At 31.6% G+C, this 19,891-nt stretch overlaps 1 protein-coding gene across 3 annotated transcripts; it reads left to right on the top strand.

The window, feature by feature from the left end:
- Nucleotides 1-703: 703 nt before the first annotated feature.
- Nucleotides 704-18,913, top strand: LOC124531189 (homocysteine S-methyltransferase 1-like). 3 transcript variants are annotated; one of them, XM_047105675.1, is made up of 7 exons: nt 704-868; nt 5,366-5,555; nt 8,274-8,444; nt 8,841-8,941; nt 14,308-14,469; nt 17,688-17,902; nt 18,391-18,913. In XM_047105675.1, exons 2-7 carry the CDS (start codon nt 5,375-5,377, stop codon nt 18,587-18,589), a joined length of 1,029 nt encoding a protein of 342 aa, XP_046961631.1. In that variant the 5' UTR covers nt 704-868; nt 5,366-5,374; the 3' UTR covers nt 18,590-18,913. The 3 variants fall into 3 exon arrangements, with proteins under 3 accessions (XP_046961631.1, XP_046961633.1, XP_046961632.1); XM_047105677.1 differs by having other exon boundaries at nt 709-868; nt 5,352-5,555; XM_047105676.1 differs by lacking the exon at nt 704-868 and adding an exon at nt 4,883-5,165.
- Nucleotides 18,914-19,891: the final 978 nt, after the last annotated feature.

Here is a 19,891-nt window from a genome sequence, read left to right on the forward strand (position 1 = left end):
ATAAATAAATTACAAGCCCTTTTACAATTTAAATTACAAAATCATGGAAATAATTTCGAGATGAAGAGTTTTTATCGCGTCAGCTTTTTATAGTTGCTAGTGGACCGCATTTTGGTTCGGCTCACGAGTACATTGCTCTAAGCTGATAAGTCTATTAATATCTATCTCGTCTCTTGAACCGCGAGCCATTAGCCAATCACTAGACACTAACACATGCGTAGTGTTTACAAATGTAAATACCATGGAAAAAAAATACTCATTTAATTATTATGGAACAATTTATTACCACAATTTATAATTGGGTAGGCGTGTCATTTGAAAATTACTTTTATTTGCATTAAAAACAAATAAAACCTTTAAACGCATTTGAATGTTTATTTTCCATTGCTATATAAGCAAATAATGAGTTTTATCAAGAAGATATTTGTTAAAAATAAAATTATATTGACATTTCAATGTAAATTTATCAGTTCCATTGTAGTCAAATTGTAATAAGACAGAGATATATTAAGTGTTAATATATGCAGTAGACCTACAAACTTTGGAGGCCATTGTCCTATTCAGACATCTATACTGTATTTAGTGTATTCATCGTTCTCTTTGTCACCAACAAATAAATGATTAGTTAATGAAGTTGATATTGATATTAACATAAAACAAATATTATAACGGACCGTTTTGTCTGTAAAGTCAACGATTAACCTCAGTGTTCAGTGTTGATTCGGTGTTGTTGTAGGTATAACGTGCGATACGCGTGTTCTAGTGATTGTTTGCGCTTCTTGACGATGAGATCTTAGCGGGCAAAGTTATAATACTTGTCCGGTCCAAATAATAAAAATATAAAATAGATACCTATCGTAGGTAGCATGTGAGTATAAATTATTAAAATTAATACATATCATTATATTATTATCAGACGATCGATGTTCATAATAAAGTTTATGGATAAAATAACTTCGATATTATTGAAGGTTAAATAAAACAATAAATTTGTTGCCTGTTTTTTTGTGATTTCGTTATCTTCTTATATATTTTTCATCGTGGGAATCTAAATGTGGTTATTTATGGATTAATGTTCCATTAAAATGAACCAGTTCTGTTCGTATTTTGATATATATAACTTTTATTATTTATACATACGAGAATATCTCTCCATTCAATATATCATTTGCATTTAAAATTATGTCAAATAGTATGTTAGGTACTTTAAACGGTGCTTATATATAATTTATAAACTAGTTGTCGATCATTGAGGAATTTGGACATAGATAATTTAAAATTATATATAAATATTTCCGTAAAATATTTTAATTGATAACATAAAAAATATTCCTTTGCTAAAAAAATTAAAAAAAAAAGACATTTGAAAAACTGGAGATGTATGATACTGAACTGTTGTGCCGTCACCTATTTATATGCATAAATATTATTTTGAAGTTAGTGATTTGATATTTAATATGTAGCTAGTTATTTCGCAATAAATATAAAGCGTTATGAGGGATCGCCTCTGCTCATCTTGCTACTTGAGCGCTCAGGTGGATGTCGAGAGCCGAGACATTTAAAATATTGCCGTCACAAAAAAACAATACTTTAAGTCTGAAAATGTTCCGCCTTTTAACAGCAACTTTCGTGTGCTATTCAAGTACTGATTTATGTTTCATTAAGGCATTTTTATATATTTTCGTCACTTAAGTATTCAGTGAATAAGGCGAAAGTATCGAAAATATTAAAAAAAAATCTGTATCAAGATATTTTTAGAATCAATGATACGAAAAAAATCGTGAAGAGCCATGAACGTGTTATGAGGAAAATAACCTTGACGACCTTTACCTACAACTATACTATTAGTTTATGAACTAACATCAACAACCATAATGTATCGCCATCACATGCTAGCTGTACCCCGCTGGTACAGTTAGCATGTGACGTTACCTGATTTAAATTTAAATTATATACACAAATGATGAGTGTAGAACCAATAGTATCTCATTAACCAAATATTAGTACAGTAAGCTGGATCAATTGACATTTATTTTTCTTTAGTATTGTAGCGGTAAGCGGTAAGCCTATGAACTGACTCAATAAACGGGCTATAAAATGTCTAACATTAAATTATTTACTATTTAAATTGAACTGATGTTAACGTGTTAAATTATTGAAGTCATCAGCAATATAATAAAACGAAATAATTGAAAATAGATGATACTACCAATAGAATACTCACCTACACATACACATGAAAATTAATTTTTATTTAAAATAACTATATTAAACGTGTGTCGAAACGCCAAAAAAAACTAAAAATAGTAACATTATTTTGAACAAGGCTACAAATGCTTCTTACACATTCACATATTTCTAATAGTTAACAACATTTTTTGTTTTATTATTGGATTGTAACAACGAACGTCGCGTCGGAACGTTGATTACTCTGGCGGTGCCGACCTTGTGCACATTCAACTAATAACGGCCTTTGTCAATGAAAGCGCACCCTCCGCCTTCCATTCCATTTCAGAACCCGTAATGATATTGATCGCATTACTCTGTGAGAAGAAACTTGGGAACATCTCAATATTTCACGTTTCTAATTAACGGAGCTTCCACAAACCGATAATACTATCGCAACATAGCATTACTTGTTATTGTCACTTTTTTTTAAGAACAATGTTTAATTTTGAATACTTTGTAAGGTGAAAATTATAAACACTTATTTGACTTAATTAATGATTGCTTGTTCGACAGTTCTTATTTTGTTTATCAGTTCACTTTATATAGTTTCTAATCTTCAACGATTAAATTTATTTGATATATATTAGAGTTTGTTATCACAAAAGTTGCCGATCAATAAAAAATATTTTATACGAAGGCTTTTACAAGCCCGTTTGAATCATCAATTATAAAGATGAATCAATAATTGAATGTAAATATATCCACCGGATTCGAATGTAAATTTTACCGAGAATAACGCGCAAATTAATGTATTCTTATCACTCACAATATTATTAATAAACATAAAAAAAATTACATTTATACAACGAAACGATTCTACGCTTTAGTATACTGTTATGATAAAGGACTGTTGTAAAAAAAACGTTAAAGCAACGAGGAATGCGAGAAGTGGAAGTTTTGTAGAGATTGAATTTTAAGATAGCAATCATAGCGAGGGTTGAAACGAACGAAAGTTTAATGTTTATTATCTGACGAAATAGATTTAACGTAAGTAAATCGATCTCGTCATTAGTCGTAACAGAAGCAGAGCGTTTTGATTTCTTTCGCTACAATAATGTGATCAAAATTTATTTTATTCGTTACCTTTTTCAAGTGTGCTATTAAATTGGCATTTTGTTATTTATATTACTACTAGATGTCGCCCGCGGCTTCTCTCCTATTTTAGGACGTTGATTGTCATGTGTAAAAAGTAGTCTATATCCTTCCTTAACTTCAAGTTTTCTTCATACAAAATTTCATCAAATTCGTTTCATTGGTTTGGCCGTGAAAGAGCGACAGACAGACAGACAGAGTTACTATCACATTTATAGTATTATATAGAATATATAGATATAGATTTATAGATATAGATAAGTTAATGTAATCGGCTATCGCTATTGATTCGACTTAAGCTGTCTTTTACGGTATACATTATATTTATTGTTTATAAATAAATTCATTTTGGAGCTTTTACCCCCGCGCTGTCCCGATGTGGGTGCACACGTGGCCGATGTAGTGCTACCCCGTCGTGCAAGAGATGAATTTTAAACACAAATGAAGCACATGAAATCTAAGTGGCTTGCCCCGATTTGAATCCGTAATCTTTTGTTAATATTCACGTATTCTAACCACTTGCCTCGACCTCTTCACAGGAGAAAAGCCTCAGCCCACCTTTTTACCTTTTCTACACGAACGGGTACTGGCTCTCTATACATATTACAAAATTAAGTGTGTGTCTGTAATATTAAAAATACCGCTTTTTACTGAATGAGTATCTGCAAGGTACTTATACCAAAATAACATTTTTTTTATTTTTTGTCTGCCAGTTTGTTTGTTCCGACTAATCTCTGAAATGGATGAAACAATTTTGACGGGACTTTAACTCGCAAAAAGTTTATGTAATTAGGAGTAACTTAGGCTACAACAATAACTTTTTGTTAAATTCAAACGCAGACGTTGTCGCGGGCACATCTAGTTATTAAATAAATTGAAATATCGATGAACTTGTAAAGACCTAGTTTTTCAATATAAGCCTCAAAGTTATTTCAATAGCAATAAAAAAAAACATCTAAGCGACTTTATTATTGAATTTAATACTCTATGAAAGATGAAATGAATTTGCAAAGTCGGAATGTTGGTGATACTTCATCTTTACTATTTTATAACAACATTATTAATATAATATGGAAACATTAGAGGTAGTTTAAAAATTGTAGTTTAGTATTCATAGTACGTAAGTAGGTGGATGGCACCCAACTTTCATTGCATACATATAATTCGAAGTGTTAAATGTCATATTACTAAGAGATATGTACGTATAGTTTAAGAGAGTTATATGTACGTATATGTACGAATAATTTTAGTTGAAAATCAGGAACAGATAGAGGACCATAAAACCTTTTATGTCTAACGAACTGAGGATACGATCACATCAGCACAAAAAGAGAAACACTCTTTGCATTGAACACAACAAAATTGAATAAGAGCAAACGATTCATAGAAGGCAAACAGATACCATCTGTCAACAAGTAATCTTAAATGATATTATTGAATATAGTTAAATGTACATAAGAGAATACACACACATCATTATTTGATTACAATGTTGCTTTAGGTGTATGTGTGTGTGTGTGTAATCGTCGTTTATCGGGGTTTTGAGTAGGGCCGCTGATAAGTAGTCGGGTAACAACTGTGCGCGGCGCTGCTCATTGTCAGGCAGACACGTGTTCGTTTCGCACGCGCTATAGTCCGCGTGTTTGAACAATATTCATAAGTTGAGATAAATTAATATGCATTTTAATATTACTAGATATATCTCATGTTTTCTCCTCGTGAAATTACCTCATAAATAATCATTTTTATAGGAAAAATTTCGTATTATATCAACAATAATTACACCTAGCGTTGATCTTCATCGTAGCAATACAATAGCATACAGCGGTAACAGACATTACTTGGTAAATAAATGCGCATTAAAACAGTGCAGTATTAATAGAACCATTTCTTAGATTCACGTTGTACAATTGGAAGTTAAGACATATTTAATTTATTAAAAAAATATATTTAAATTAATGTAAACAATAAAATTTATGATATGCTTTATGTAAACAATATAAATGTTAAGTAAATTAATAAAACTAAAGTTTGATTGTTATAGATTTGGATCATGTCTCCGATAAATGAAGACGGCCTAGAGCCTCCACATATAGATGTTTTGGACGGCGGATTCTCCACGCAACTTTCTTGTCACGTAGGTCACGTCATTGACGGTGACCCTCTTTGGAGCGCCCGCTTCTTGCATACACACCCCAACGAGGTCGTGAATACTCATCTTGACTTCCTTAGAGGTGACCGTTTTAAATATTGCATGGTAAATAAAGCAATTATTAATGATTTTTTTTATCCCTATAACCTCTCTGCGATGTCTTTGTTATTAACGAATTTTTTATCTAAAAAAAATGTCGCGATCGCTTGTTAAAGTGGTCTAGCAGTTCATTTTATATATTTCATTGGCTCGGTAAAAGTATGACGTGGCCAAGAAAAATTGCATTGTTAATGTCTGGTAAATGAAGACATGTGTCACTGAAACCGAAACAATGATAAATAAAATAGGTACATTTTGTTACTATAAGAAAAAAAGAGATAAGCGTATCACTATAGTTATACATCCTATTCCGACAAAAGAAAACAAAATACCTAATCGAAAAACTTCGTCTTGATAGTTTATGAGGGTTATATTAAGTTATTTCCAAAGTATTAGGTACTAAATACTATGTTCATAATGAACTATCAATAATATATTAATAACTTCATCTATTAAGCCATTTTAAATTTATATAAATTCAAAATATACATTGTAGATATAAACAGAAAAATTGTTGTAGTTTCTATTTTAGAGGCTCTTCGTTACACGCTTTATATGGGTATGGTGTTTATTGTGGGTGTACCAATATTAGTTTGAATACCTACTGTAGTATTTTTTTAATGGCAAAATTATACGAGAAACTTGTACGTGTGTTCTATATGGTGGATTTTGTTCGCGTGTATGATAATACACTACTATTAAAGCCGTTCAAAGATAATTGTTTTGTTAAAATCTATTCAAATAAAAATATAAATATATAAGTATAAATACTTATCCATTATGCATGTAACTATTTAATTATTTGTAAACCTACCACTGGTTCAGACTTTAGATTATATCGAAGTACCGACAATAACTCACAAGAAACTCAGTAACCGACTTCAAAAAAGGAGAAGGTCCTCATTTCGACTGTATTTTTTTATGTTTGTTGCCTCAAAATGGGTGAATCGATTTTGATGTTTTTTTGTCTTTAACCTTCCTGTGTATAGTATATACAATATTAGTATATGTATACATTATAAAATGTTTTGATAATGTCTTATCTATTAATATATATTTTTATTCAAATTATTTTATTGATTAGCTAAGTAAAAAAATCTGCAAATGGTTATTATAAAATCGAATACTTTACCCAAGGAGGTATCTACGTATAAAATTATAGTCTTAAAACATGATTGTGTTAAATACACATTTATTAATTCAAAGTGATAAAATTATTCCTCGTTACGTGCTTAATGGAATCAAATGTTAGATTCAATATATCACCGCGCTCACGTCTGTCTTGTAATTCGGTTAGTCTCATTCAGCAAGGCTTCTGAAGTACAAAGTAATTGCGTTGTTCCCTGTTACAAAGGCGCTGTGCGAATGAATATCTAGACACATTACACAAGCTCGCTGTTGAATACACATACACATAGGCCCAAGTGATCTGTAAGTACGTAGACACATACGTGCATGGCTGTTTTGACGAATTACACGTTAGGTCGCTTTTGGCTTGTCATTTCCTTGCATCAGAGGGTGAGAGTGCGACCCCGTCTCGTGTCATCGTCCTATGAAAGCGCTTTTCTTCGCCACAAAACGGACCGTTTCTTTTCATAAGGAAAAGCTGAAAAGTGTCTGCAAGCAAATAACTCCCTGGAGGCGAAAAGCCTACTGCCTTGCTTTACCGCCCGCCTCTGTTGGAGAAATGATACGAATAAATATAAAAAATGTCACCGTTCATTGTGGAAATATTATTACGTCGCTGAATGTTAAAACAGTTATTGATGTAAGCGATCTAAGGACAAGAAAAGGGACATTAAGTTGACTTACTTTTCACTTAAAAAATCAAGATAAAATTGCTATTTGAGGGAAGTATTAATCGTACAGTTTAATAATGATTGCGGCAATGTAGGTTACCAAATGAAAACGCCACTGTTTTCTGTTCGTAAATATACCTACTAAATGTCTTACATTTGCATAGCAGAAGAGAAACAAGGCGCAAGTACCTCGCCGCGTTTTATAGTAGGTGATCGTCGTTGCTTTAACGCCGAATACATGACGCCAGCGTCATTAATCACCTTGTCTCTCTAATACGTTTCCATTCGGAGCCCGTCTACTGTTTATTACAAAATTAATTTCTTCAACCCAACAAATATTGTATTTTCAGTCATGGTTCTTACTAAACTAAAGGATCGTGTTGCGTTACTAAGTTTTAATAACATTAATTGTTTACGTCTCCAAACCGAACCCTTCTCCTCGTTAATAATAGTAAATGAGTCAAAAGTTTAATTATTGAATTAGTTTATTATACAAACTACACTGTAGTTAACTTCATCAGAAAATATGAAGGAATGAAATGAAGTTACTAATTAAATTAGTTTCGTTAAAAATTTCCTACATTATGGAAGTGGATTTGACTGCACCTTTGGTCCAATAGCAAGTTTATAGGGATGCAGATCTGGAGGTCTTGAGTTGAAATACCAATAAAAATTTATTTAGGTAGTTTTTCTGGTTTTAAAATCGCAGTAGCCGGCAAGTTATACTTGTAAGAGCATATATGTGTATTGCACGCATTTGTATCTTGTATCTAAGGTTTCCTCTCCATAATTGAGGCAAGAGAAAAAATGAGTGCCCTGTATTTGTGCAGTATAGTATTCCCTGTGCTGTGGATATTATTATACATTGGAAATGTGTTTTTAAGTGTATTTTTATTTTGCAGCTGGTGCAGATTTAATTATTACGAATACGTATCAAGCGTCGGTTGATGGCTTTGTGGAACACTTGGATGTGACGCCTGAGCAAGGATATGAGCTCATCGTCCGCGCCGTAGACCTCGCCAAACAAGCGAGAACCTTATATCTAGAAGAATATCAGGATTATATTCAAAACGGTAAATACTATCACTATTTAAGTAGGTATTTCTCATCTTCAGCTAAATTTTCAAAGTCATAAAATTATTATTCTTAATCTTCGTATCAGTAATTGATAAAAAACAACAGTCAACTATCGGTTTGACATAAAATAATAATTTATATTCTCTTCTTTACGTTCATATTTAGCTTTATCCTTTTTTTTATTAACTTCAGTAAATCACGTGACCCAAAAAAAACCTACTCGTAAAATAATAAAGTCCTTTGCATTTTGGTATTAACGAAGCTTGGTTTCGTGTCCCACAAGGGACGGGTGCAAGCACGCATTAATTACACTACGTGAGGGCTTAAAGTAATTATAAGCATAGAAAATGAGCTGTCAGCGATCTTATTACGTTATTTTTTTTTGTATATAGAACACATTCCACTAGTTGTGGGATCAGTGGGACCGTACGGGGCTCATCTGCACGATGGATCAGAATACGACGGCAGTTATGCAGATACGACATCCGTTCAGGTAGGCATAGCTGTCGCTTAATCTAGTGCTCTTAATCCCAATAGACAAATAGGCCATGAATATAGAGGACGCCGACCACTACATATATATAATGATAAATACACTTCAATGATAATCAGGTCTTTGTCTATTTCTATATACGTCTCGTCGGGCAGTTTTAGACGGTCAGGTCGACCGATCGATTTTGCATTAAAGCTTTTCTTTTGACAAAGGCTATAAAACTTGAACATGAAATTTTTAGTGTTTCTATAAAATTTTCTATACTATATATTATATTATATAGCCACTAAATTATATGGTATACTTAAATCGTTCTCCTAACGAAATACCTTGGTGGGTAATAACAGTGAATCATTTTTAAATCTAAAATCTACGAGTCCCGAAAAGCGTGTCTTAAAATTACAATACATATTATTGCCATTATTCTTACTGCTGCCTGGATATATTACTTTATATTATCTCGTGGTAGATCTTTGGGTATCTTTAAGTGATGGGTGAGTGAGAGAGACAGTAAAACTACAGTAATGAAGGATATGAGAAAGCAGGATAGTAAATTGTAAATTATGACCTAAACTATCTGCTATTTAATTTGGTTTTTATATACCAATTCAACTGTATACACACATGAGACGGAGACATATATATCCCACATAACCATAATTCTTTATTCTCTTGATGGTAGGGCTTTGTGCTCTTCTGGGTAGTAACGCGCTCATCAAATAGTCTACCGCCAAACAATACTATATAAAACTGTTCCGGTTTGAAGGTTAAGTGACTCAATTCAGGCTGAAAAAAACAAAACATCTTAGTTCTCAAAATAGAATGACGGTCGCGGGGAATGATTAATATTTATTTTAGTATCAATGCCCATGGACAGTGGTGACCACTTACCATCAGGTGGTCCATTTGCCAGATAACATACGTACCTATCGTATCATATAGATATTGTTCGCTTTCATTGAACACTAGTTACATACAGTTTTCTAATACAGCAAATATGTTGATACGTTATTTAATTGACCACACATATGACTAAATATTCCGAACATCATGACATTACATTTATCAGTAATCATATCACTATTATACTATACATTTATGTAAGAGTATCATTGCTCTTATTTTATCTGTTCACGTATATATGTACATACATAAACATTATCATGTTAGGTACAATCACTCCTTTTACGTTTAATAACTATGAAAATATTTTACCGAAATGTGGATTATAATATTCCTACAGAACCCTCTGGCTAGATGAATTCCAATACAGCGAAGTAAAGGTTAAAAGCGTCGGCTAAATCGTAAAGAGGGTCGTAAAGTTGCCGGCAAATTAAAATTTACATCGGCTATATGAAAACTCTCTTTCCATTTCTATCGTCTTTTTTCTCTCGACCGATATTTGACTCGGGTGGACGGTTAATTAATTAAAAATTAAATAATACAAATAAATTTAATATTCACTTTTTGTCGCAGATTTTTTATTTTTTTTTTAAACGGTGCGTTTTACGACCAAAGAGTTTGATTCTGTGTTTGGAAAGTTTTCGTTATTTGTGTATGTGGGTGTCTTTGCTTTACTTGTGTGTGTTTATCTTGAGAACAAATTACAATTTCAACTGCGAACTTATTTCATTCGACGCGTAATGGCATAATGAACACCTTATTACGTTTTTATTAAATTGTTCTCAACAATGTTTTAACAGGTTTAGGAGGGGTGTTCGCTGTTTCCAACATATACAAGTAAAGAGTATTTGTGCTCTTTTCACACGAATACTAAGCGACGATTTTTTATGATTCATTTGAATGTATATATTAATGGGAAGCCTTTAATACTTTAAAATATTTAGACACTAATCATAAACAAATATATGTAATATATTTTCGAATATTTCATAAAAATAAAATACAAAAACAACGTAAAAAGTAGATGCACGTAAAGAGATCAACTCAAAAAGAGAGTAAATAATCATTAAAAAAACAAATTACTTAAATACCTTTTATACATATCAAAGAACCAAACAGTAGCGTTATTTAGAAATTTGTTTTTATTATACAACATTTATTTCATTTCTTTCCAGTGTGATAATACATACATGAGTGTTCTATCTAGAAGGTTAAATGATGCGTTGATAGCTTGGACAGGTCAACCGCACCAATACAACATTAATTTAAAAAAATGTAGGCTTATTACTTTCGAGGAGTTTCGGTACCAGTATCTACACAATGATAATACTACGCATTAAAACTTTGTGTAGTTGTGCACTAATTTGACTGTTTCTAATAAAGAATCATAAATAATAATAATAAATAAATTTGAGACAACATCACATACATTACTCTGATCCCAATATAAGTAGCTAAAGCACTTATGTTGTGGAAAATCAGAAGTAACGACGGTACCACAAACACCCAGACCCAAGACAACTTAGAAAATTAATGATAATCTACATCGACTCAGCCGGGAATCGAACCCAGGACCTCGGAGTGGCGTACCCATGAAAAACGGTGTACACACCACTCGACAACGGAAGTCGTCAAAAATATTTTATACTTGCAACATTTATCTGATAATTGTTTATTTAAAATAAAATTAATTACTAATATAAAAATTATCGAGTTTAACTTCTATAAGCTGATATAAAATATATCAACGTAGTACATAACGGTCGAAGATTTATAGATTTATTTACTAGACCTCGTAAATGTACGTATAAACTTGTATTGATACTCCAGTGACAGTCCATGTTTCAAAGAGAATTACATATTAAAATCCTTAGTAAGTGAACAACACCTTTATCATGTATAGATATATATCTATTCCAATATTAACGAAATTTCAATTCTGTAGAGTGAATTCGATGAGACGAATTCGTATTTTAATTAACGAGCGACACTGATTTAAGGCATGTAATCAGTAATCAACGTTAATGTATTAACCGCGTTCATTTTATTAATGTCACTGTCATTATTCCGGGATTAGTGAGTTTGACTACAATTTTATTTGTAATTTTTGAAATGTATTTATTTCGTAATAATAAAAAAAAAGCATTTTGTTTCCTTATTTGCGCTTAAAATAATTACATGTACAAAATTAGATTACTTTTCGCTCTACATCTGTAATTTTGATACGAAATTTGTATAGAAATATTTAAAACAAGTTTAAAATATTTTCGTCTAGTAGATTAGGAGAAAAAAAGCTATGATTGAGAGATAAGCTAGGGAATAATCCTATAAGGGTTTATCTTTTCATGTACGAAACCCTATAAACTGATGTGGGTGCAAATTAATCTGGTTATACTATCAGCTACACGCCCAACGCGGTCTGGGTGCAGCTTTCTATGCCTGCTTATCAGGGACCATACAAATGATTTACATTTCATTCTGATATTTAAATACGGGGCTGGATAAAGTTTGATAAAAACTAGACCACGCTAACGAAACTAAACACGTTTAAAATCGCTGTCATTCTTTTTTTAAATATGTGCTCTAGATTATTTTTCGTTATAGACAAGTGAAAGTATAAAAAGCCTAAAAATCCAGCCCCTTACCAGTAGCTTACCATTAATATGAAGCTAAAATGCTTGACATACAACTTATAACGTATTTTAGTGAGATGCCAAACAAACTAGAAAAATATTCTAGACTGGCAATAGTGCTAATAGACTGTCCTCTTGCAATGAACCCAATAAGCTGCCGCTATTTCCTCTCTGAATAGGGAAATTCAGTCTTTGAGCAAGGTAAGCACCAGCTCTTGGATTACAAAAAGTGTGAACAGTCTCGCAGAGTAGTCTTTTGAATATTTTTCTATCCAAAGACCACAGACCAAGCCTTTCAAAAGCCATCGACCCAAATTGATATCCTTTAAATTGTAATGTTTAGAATTATTTTTTCTTTAAAAGAACAAATTTCTACAAGGTATTATATATATTTCTTAGTAGCGTATATCTCTATTATTTTGATTGGCTTAGTTATTGATATGTCTCTAGGTTTTACACAAAATGCTTTGTATTTAAGGCGCTTCATTAGTAACATATATTTATTTATGAAGTAAAATGATTCAATGTTTTCATTTTGTTAATCAAACGCGTTGCAAATGGGACGACCACGCTTTGACATAGCTGCGTTATTGGAAGAACTAGGTTAGCGCACTGCTGTATCTAGATATGAAATTCTAAGCAATATAAAAGAAGTAACCTGTGATAGATCTACACTCAAATAAATATAGAAAACAAATGTTTAATTAAATTATTCATAATATTTTATCAAAAGGATAGTTGAATAGCAATTACAATTTGTGGCGAATAATTTTGGTAATTGAATATGATTAATTTAAATTATACTGTGTATTATTTCTATTTAACATTGCGGCTTGCTTTGGCTGCTTTAATTGTCAAAAAACTTTTAAGTAGTTAGAAAGACTATCTGAAATAAATATCAAAAAATCAAATGTATCCTTCTAATAAACGTAAACTCTATATAAAACGGTTATTTTAAAATATTTCCAATTTTTTTTAAATATAAATATTTATACATATACATATATTACATACACGATTACACCCAATAATTATCCTAGACATTGTTACGTCATTATAAATATAATATACCCATATACTTAGCTATTAAGTTACTTTCGTGAATGTAGCGTCTAATATAGTCTGAAAGAGAGCTATCCGCCTTACGTGTATTGAAAGCATAACATAATTTCATATGAGTAGCTATTTTGCGCTATCTCATTACAAGCGTGTATCACTCGTCTCACTTATCAAGTAAGCGTATCATGTCAATGTGTTAAAGTACCAAATTACAACATCAGTCGTCGTGTGTCTAATTCTATACATGGTTTATGAACTAGGCTATTGAGAACGTAATATCTACCTACCAGATAAAAGCTACTATAAATGACATTTAGCGTTTGAATATGTTCTAAAATGTTCGATTTTTAAATATTGGGCGATATATTTTTTTAATAAGAATGTACAGTTTATTAAATGCATTTTATAAATAAATATATGTGTTGTTTGATCAATTAAAATAAAAATAGTTTTTATTTAAGTAGGCTTTTACAAGCACCTTTGAATCGTTATTTAACATAATATTAAGTAAAGCTAACACCGGTTTGGTATGCAGATTCTACCGGAACCGGCAAGATCAATCAGATCAATAGTTACTCTTTATCAACATTTGAAAATAGAATGTCCTGTTAGTTACAAATAAACATATATAATACATCTTGCCTGGAAGTTAAAAAGTATATTTAACACCTAAATAACTTTTTACATATTTGGCAATTCTGAAATATGAATTATGAATAAACAGAACTGTCTTTTAAATCATCATTATAAGTTTTTCCAAACATGTTACAGACAATGCGGGAATGGCACAGACCCCGAATCCAGGCCCTGGTGGAAGCAGGAGTTGATTTATTGGCGCTCGAGACGATACCGTGTCAGGAAGAGGCGGAAATGTTATGTGACTTGTTACGGGAATTCCCTCCTATCAAAGCTTGGTTGGCCTTTAGCTGCAAGGTAAGCTAATATGAATAACTTGAAATCCTCGACCTTATTCACATAGAATAAGGATGATATTAGGCATTACAATTAAGTTTAATAAATTAATTAATAAATAAGGTTTTGCACCACACCGATTCGATTTTCGTCGAATAACTGCTAATTTAGTAGCGAATAGAACTCTCAGACTTTCAATTCGAAATAAGTAATATGTAGTAGCATAGTCCATATATAAATCTTATTCGCGATCAGTTAGTAAAAGTTTTTATTTATTATCAATTCCACTCGTTTGTCTGAACCTAAGTCATGATTTTGATATTCATAATATACGGTACCCAATAATGTTAATTACAGCTCATATGGTTATGTTTTAAATTAATTAAAAAAGTTGGAATGATCTATAACTTCACAGTATAATAAATTATTAACACTCAAGTTTTTTTTTGATTCATCACGTATTTACTTATATAAATATATATTAAAATTACGTAAATGTTTCTCCGCAAGTTACTAATCTAAAGGATGCAAGTCGGCTCACGTTGAATATGAAGATCACGTTTAGATGAGTATCTCTTGATACAGACTGTTAATTACTTTTACAGTTAACTGCTAACTAAATATCAATAACTTTATAATGAATTGAGTTTCAAGTAACGTTCGATTTTAAAATCATGTCCCATGTGCAAGGCCGTAGCTAGGTCATGGGCCCTGGTACATATAAAAAGAGTCAGCCTTCAAAATTATAGACGGAAAAGAAAAAATATTGTGGCTAGCGTCGAGGTTTTCTGGCTTCGGGAGATGGCGAATTGGCTGACCCATTCTTTTGATGGCTTTTGTTTGAGGGCTGAGCCCCTGAGCTCTGGGCCGCTGGTGTACTTACGATAGCTTCGCCCTGCCCATGTGGTCTTTCGAAAACGCACTTTTTGTAAATTTAATAAATAGCTAATTTAGTTTGTTATACAAACCAATCGCCACAGGTTAAAATTATAGGCATAAAATGATGCAATAGTAAGTTTCTATTAATGATGTAATAGTGTCTATTGAAATAATTATATATTATGATATTGCTCATTAATATATTGCTTACATATATATTCTTCTTTACTATTTAACTCAACCTACGTTTTGTGCTAGAACAGTTAACTGTTATTAACTGTTATTCTTAAGAATAATAACCCTGCCTGGTGAGCATCTTCTACATGATTTGGTAATATTGTTCTATGGATCTTAGTTATATACATACATATAAAGTATATAAACAAAAAAAACCTTAAACATGAAGTTGCACTTAGACACCTTCTCTTATACGCATCATAAAAAAAATAGATTGATGAAAAATTTCCGGATATTTTTTTTAAATTATAATGTAATTAAAAGTATGTTTCTGATCACATAGTTTGTATTATCTATGCGCACGCATCGTTCATCCGATTGAGTTAACGCTGGTCGTTGGAGATTGCGTGATTTCTGGCGTAGTACCATCAACGTTCAACAGGAGGGGCACGAGTTGTATTTGAACTTATATTTAAGAGACATTGTAGCATGCGGGCATTAGCTAGTAGGTATTTAATATAATTATGTTTATCAATACTAACTTGTCATTGTGTTGACTTTAATTAAGACTTTTTATCATAAACAAAGAGATTAGCGTTAACATACATGTTAATTACGTGATAAGTCTAAGGTCAAAGATACAAGACAGGTCTGGGCATTTTTTTTTATTATTCATATGAGCTTTTATAACTATAGGATGGGTTTGGCTAAATTTGAGTCACTTCGTTCAATCATAAGCAATCCTTTAATTAAAATCGATATAGTTTTTATAGATTTAATGACTTAACTATAAATTTGTAAAGCATGCCTAATAGACATTACCTATAAAATGTATGGATAATATGTTTAAATTGGCTTTAATTGTAATTAAGCTTTTTATTTACATGTGATGAAAAATATTTATTATCTGTGATTCTGTAATCAAAAAACCTCATCATAGATTTAATGAACGAAATAAGTGTTTCTAAAATTACCTACTAACTTTATTTTGAGATATGTTAATCCCAAACTGTAACTGAATAATATCACGAAAAACCGAAACCAACTAATAATTAATTCCATAGATATAATACAATAAATTTTGCACTTAATTCATTAAATTAACCGAAAGTTGATGTTAACGTACCTATATACCTAATTTTTTAATTTTAGATGACAAAGAGGAATGGCTAATCTTAAAACGTTTTTCTGTATATACACATAAAAAAATTGATCCCGCTTCTTTCGCCGGTTTTACTCAGGTCTAAGGTGTTAAATACCGAACCGGTGTTAGATTTTTTGACAATCAATAGTAAAGTGTAATCACTTCTATTTTTATTCGAATAAAGATCTTTGACTTTGACTCACTACATTAATGGATGCTCTTGGTGACTGGAAAAATCTAATAATATCATAGGAAGTCGCGCAGGGTCGCTTTTTATAAATATCTTTTGAGTCCTTCGTTCGTTCCGTTCAATCGCAAGCCATCATAAATAGCACATACTTTAAAATACATGCTTAGAAAAGCTACAAATCATAAATTTGGATAAACTAAATGTCTTAAATAATAAAACAAAACAATATTTTATATTCGTAATCTCGCAAGCTATTAAAAATCATTAGGTACATACTTGTATCATTTAACCTGAGGCCTTTAACAAGTGTATGTCAATCAAATATAAAAATGTCTACTGTACAAATCACGACTGTCGAGGGGTGGTAACTATAATGCCAGCTGCGTTTCCCAGTTGAATCACAATTCCGATTCTTTGGGCGAAAAATGAAAAAGCTCTTGCCACCAGAGGAGGCAATAAGACGGCACGCGTTTTTGTCTTAGTAATGCAAGGTTTTTAACTGCAAACGGTACAAAATATAATTTTGAATAAGATCTATGAGACTTCTTTATGTAAATAATTGTTAAGGATATGAAATATAGTAGTACAAGTAGTCAAATTGTCTTTTTCGACAATTAATTGTTCCTGTAATAATATCTAATATCTTTTACACATTACAGTATTTTAGGTAAGGGTCTAAGCCGAATAACTTTGTCATAAAAATTATGTATTTCTATAGTGAATAAATAGTTATATAACGCTACCTTTGTGACAATAATATTTGTTTTCACCACAAACTACTTTATACAACCAAATACATACAAACGATTCTGTATTTGCTCTGTACGACATAAAATTGCTTTTTTACAGGATAACCAAAGCATCGCACACGGAGAAAGCTTCCAAAAAGTAGCAAAAAAATGCTGGGAAGCAAATCCGGATCAGCTAGTTGCTGTGGGAGTGAACTGCTGCGCGCCATCGTTTGTGTCGAGTCTCCTAAAAGGGATCAACGACGATCGACCACATGCCCCTATTCCGCTAATCGTTTATCCGAATTCAGGCGAAAAATACAACCCTCAAATTGGGTACGATAATTTTTTCATTTGTTTTGAGATTTTAACTGTTAAAACATCTCAAAATTAGTATAATTAGTTATTTAAACATTCTATGTTAAAAGCTTTTAAATATAATATTCTCGTGAATAGGTACTGACAAAGGAGAATAACGTAACCTATAATTTAGATTTTTTTTTAAATTATGAAATTCACTTACAGTATTTTATAAGTGATAGATTTATAAAAAATCGAAATATGCAAACTAAAACATGCAATATAAGTATTACCCCATTTATTTTTATTACACATACAACATTTTCTGCAATTGTCTTAAACCAGCAACTTTAAAGAAAACTATTTCGCCGCGCGTCTGAGAGCGCTCACTGTTGATTATTGTAGAACAAGCACTAGCGATTTAGTCGCCATTGTCTTTATATTGTGATATAAACGTATTTTATATCAAAGTGCAAACCATAAAGTTTTTATTGTAGTCCTTAAATTTATAACATCTGTTTTAGATGGATCGACCGCGATAAATGTGAGCCCGTAGAAGTGTTCATCCAGGAGTGGTTGGATCTCGGAGTGCGGTACGTCGGGGGCTGTTGTCGCACGTACGCCGCAGATGTGTCGCGCATTCGCAACCAGGTGCACTGCTGGCGTGACCGCTGGCGCTTTCAGCATAAATATGATGCAAACACGTCGCCGAACGCCAATTGAACTTTACATTTTGATAACGCTGGACGCAAGCGATCAGATGTTTTATGACCGACGCCAAATATAATTGTATGCAACCGCTATTTCATGTATATCTTGACTTTTTAAACTGTACCAAATTTTTGTTTATTTCTTTCGTAGACATTTAAAATATAATTGTACGAATAAAATATGTGAAACTCAACTTTATTTTTACAGTAAAGTTTTTTTTTGTCGATTAAATAACTACAAACAATACTAATAAGACTATTTAAGATGTTAATTTGTCTATACTGAGGAATTGATTTGTAAATATTTTCATTTTAATTAATATACATTTAAATATTATGATTGTTTTATTGATGCTTTAGATAAAAAAAACAATATTAGATCTAGTTTTTTTTTCTTCATGGAGAAAGCCACACCAAATAGAGTCTGTTAATAAACATCTAAAATATATCATTTACTAAAAACATTTTAATTACGGCAGTATTTTTACATTACAAGTATTAGGTATTGCAAGACACTAAGTAAATCTAAAGAAAAATATGAATAACATTTATTTGCGTAAAAAAGTCGAGCGAACAGCGATAAGACAAACAATAATGTAGAACCGAGCTGACGTGGTGACGACGGTCGACATTCGGATGTAACCTGTGTATAAATATTTATCCCCAGCTGATTCCACATACTCTTCGGTTATTACATTTTCATACAACACATAAATAAAATAATACCTATCGAAACACATAATTTAAATATTACACAGGAATATTTCTGAACCGTCATATAAATTTTGTAATCTTTAGAAATTAATCTCAACGAATACCTTTCTCAAGCACTATTAATGTAGCATCTTTGTCATGTTACTTTGTTTTAAAACGGTTTTACAAATATTTTAGTACGGTTTGCTTGTTAAGTGCCGGTAATATTTTATTCAGAACGATGTACAGTTCGTTTCACACAAAACATAATACTGCATAGTTTAAATTATACAATCAGTTGTTTTGTCGATGGTCGTAATTTAATTTTGGCGGGAGGCTGAGAGCCGTCAGTAAATTGAAATTTAAAATATCAACATTTGCTGTTCCCAATACACCGCATCCAGTCGGACGCCGCGATCGACCCAAATTTTCATCGTTATGAAAGCAATAAAACCATCTATTTATTTTGATGTTTTTCAACAGAAGTTGGAAATGGAGAATCAGTAATTGAAGTAAGTGAAAATCACGAAAAAAAAGGTTTTTATACTGATAAATCATATGATATATTTTATTAAGTGTAGGTTACACGTCTATCTGAATGATAAATTAAAAGAAGGATTGT

The sequence above is a fragment of the Vanessa cardui genome, chromosome 7, assembly GCF_905220365.1.
Source record: "Vanessa cardui chromosome 7, ilVanCard2.1, whole genome shotgun sequence".
Taxonomy (NCBI): Eukaryota; Metazoa; Arthropoda; class Insecta; order Lepidoptera; family Nymphalidae; genus Vanessa; species Vanessa cardui.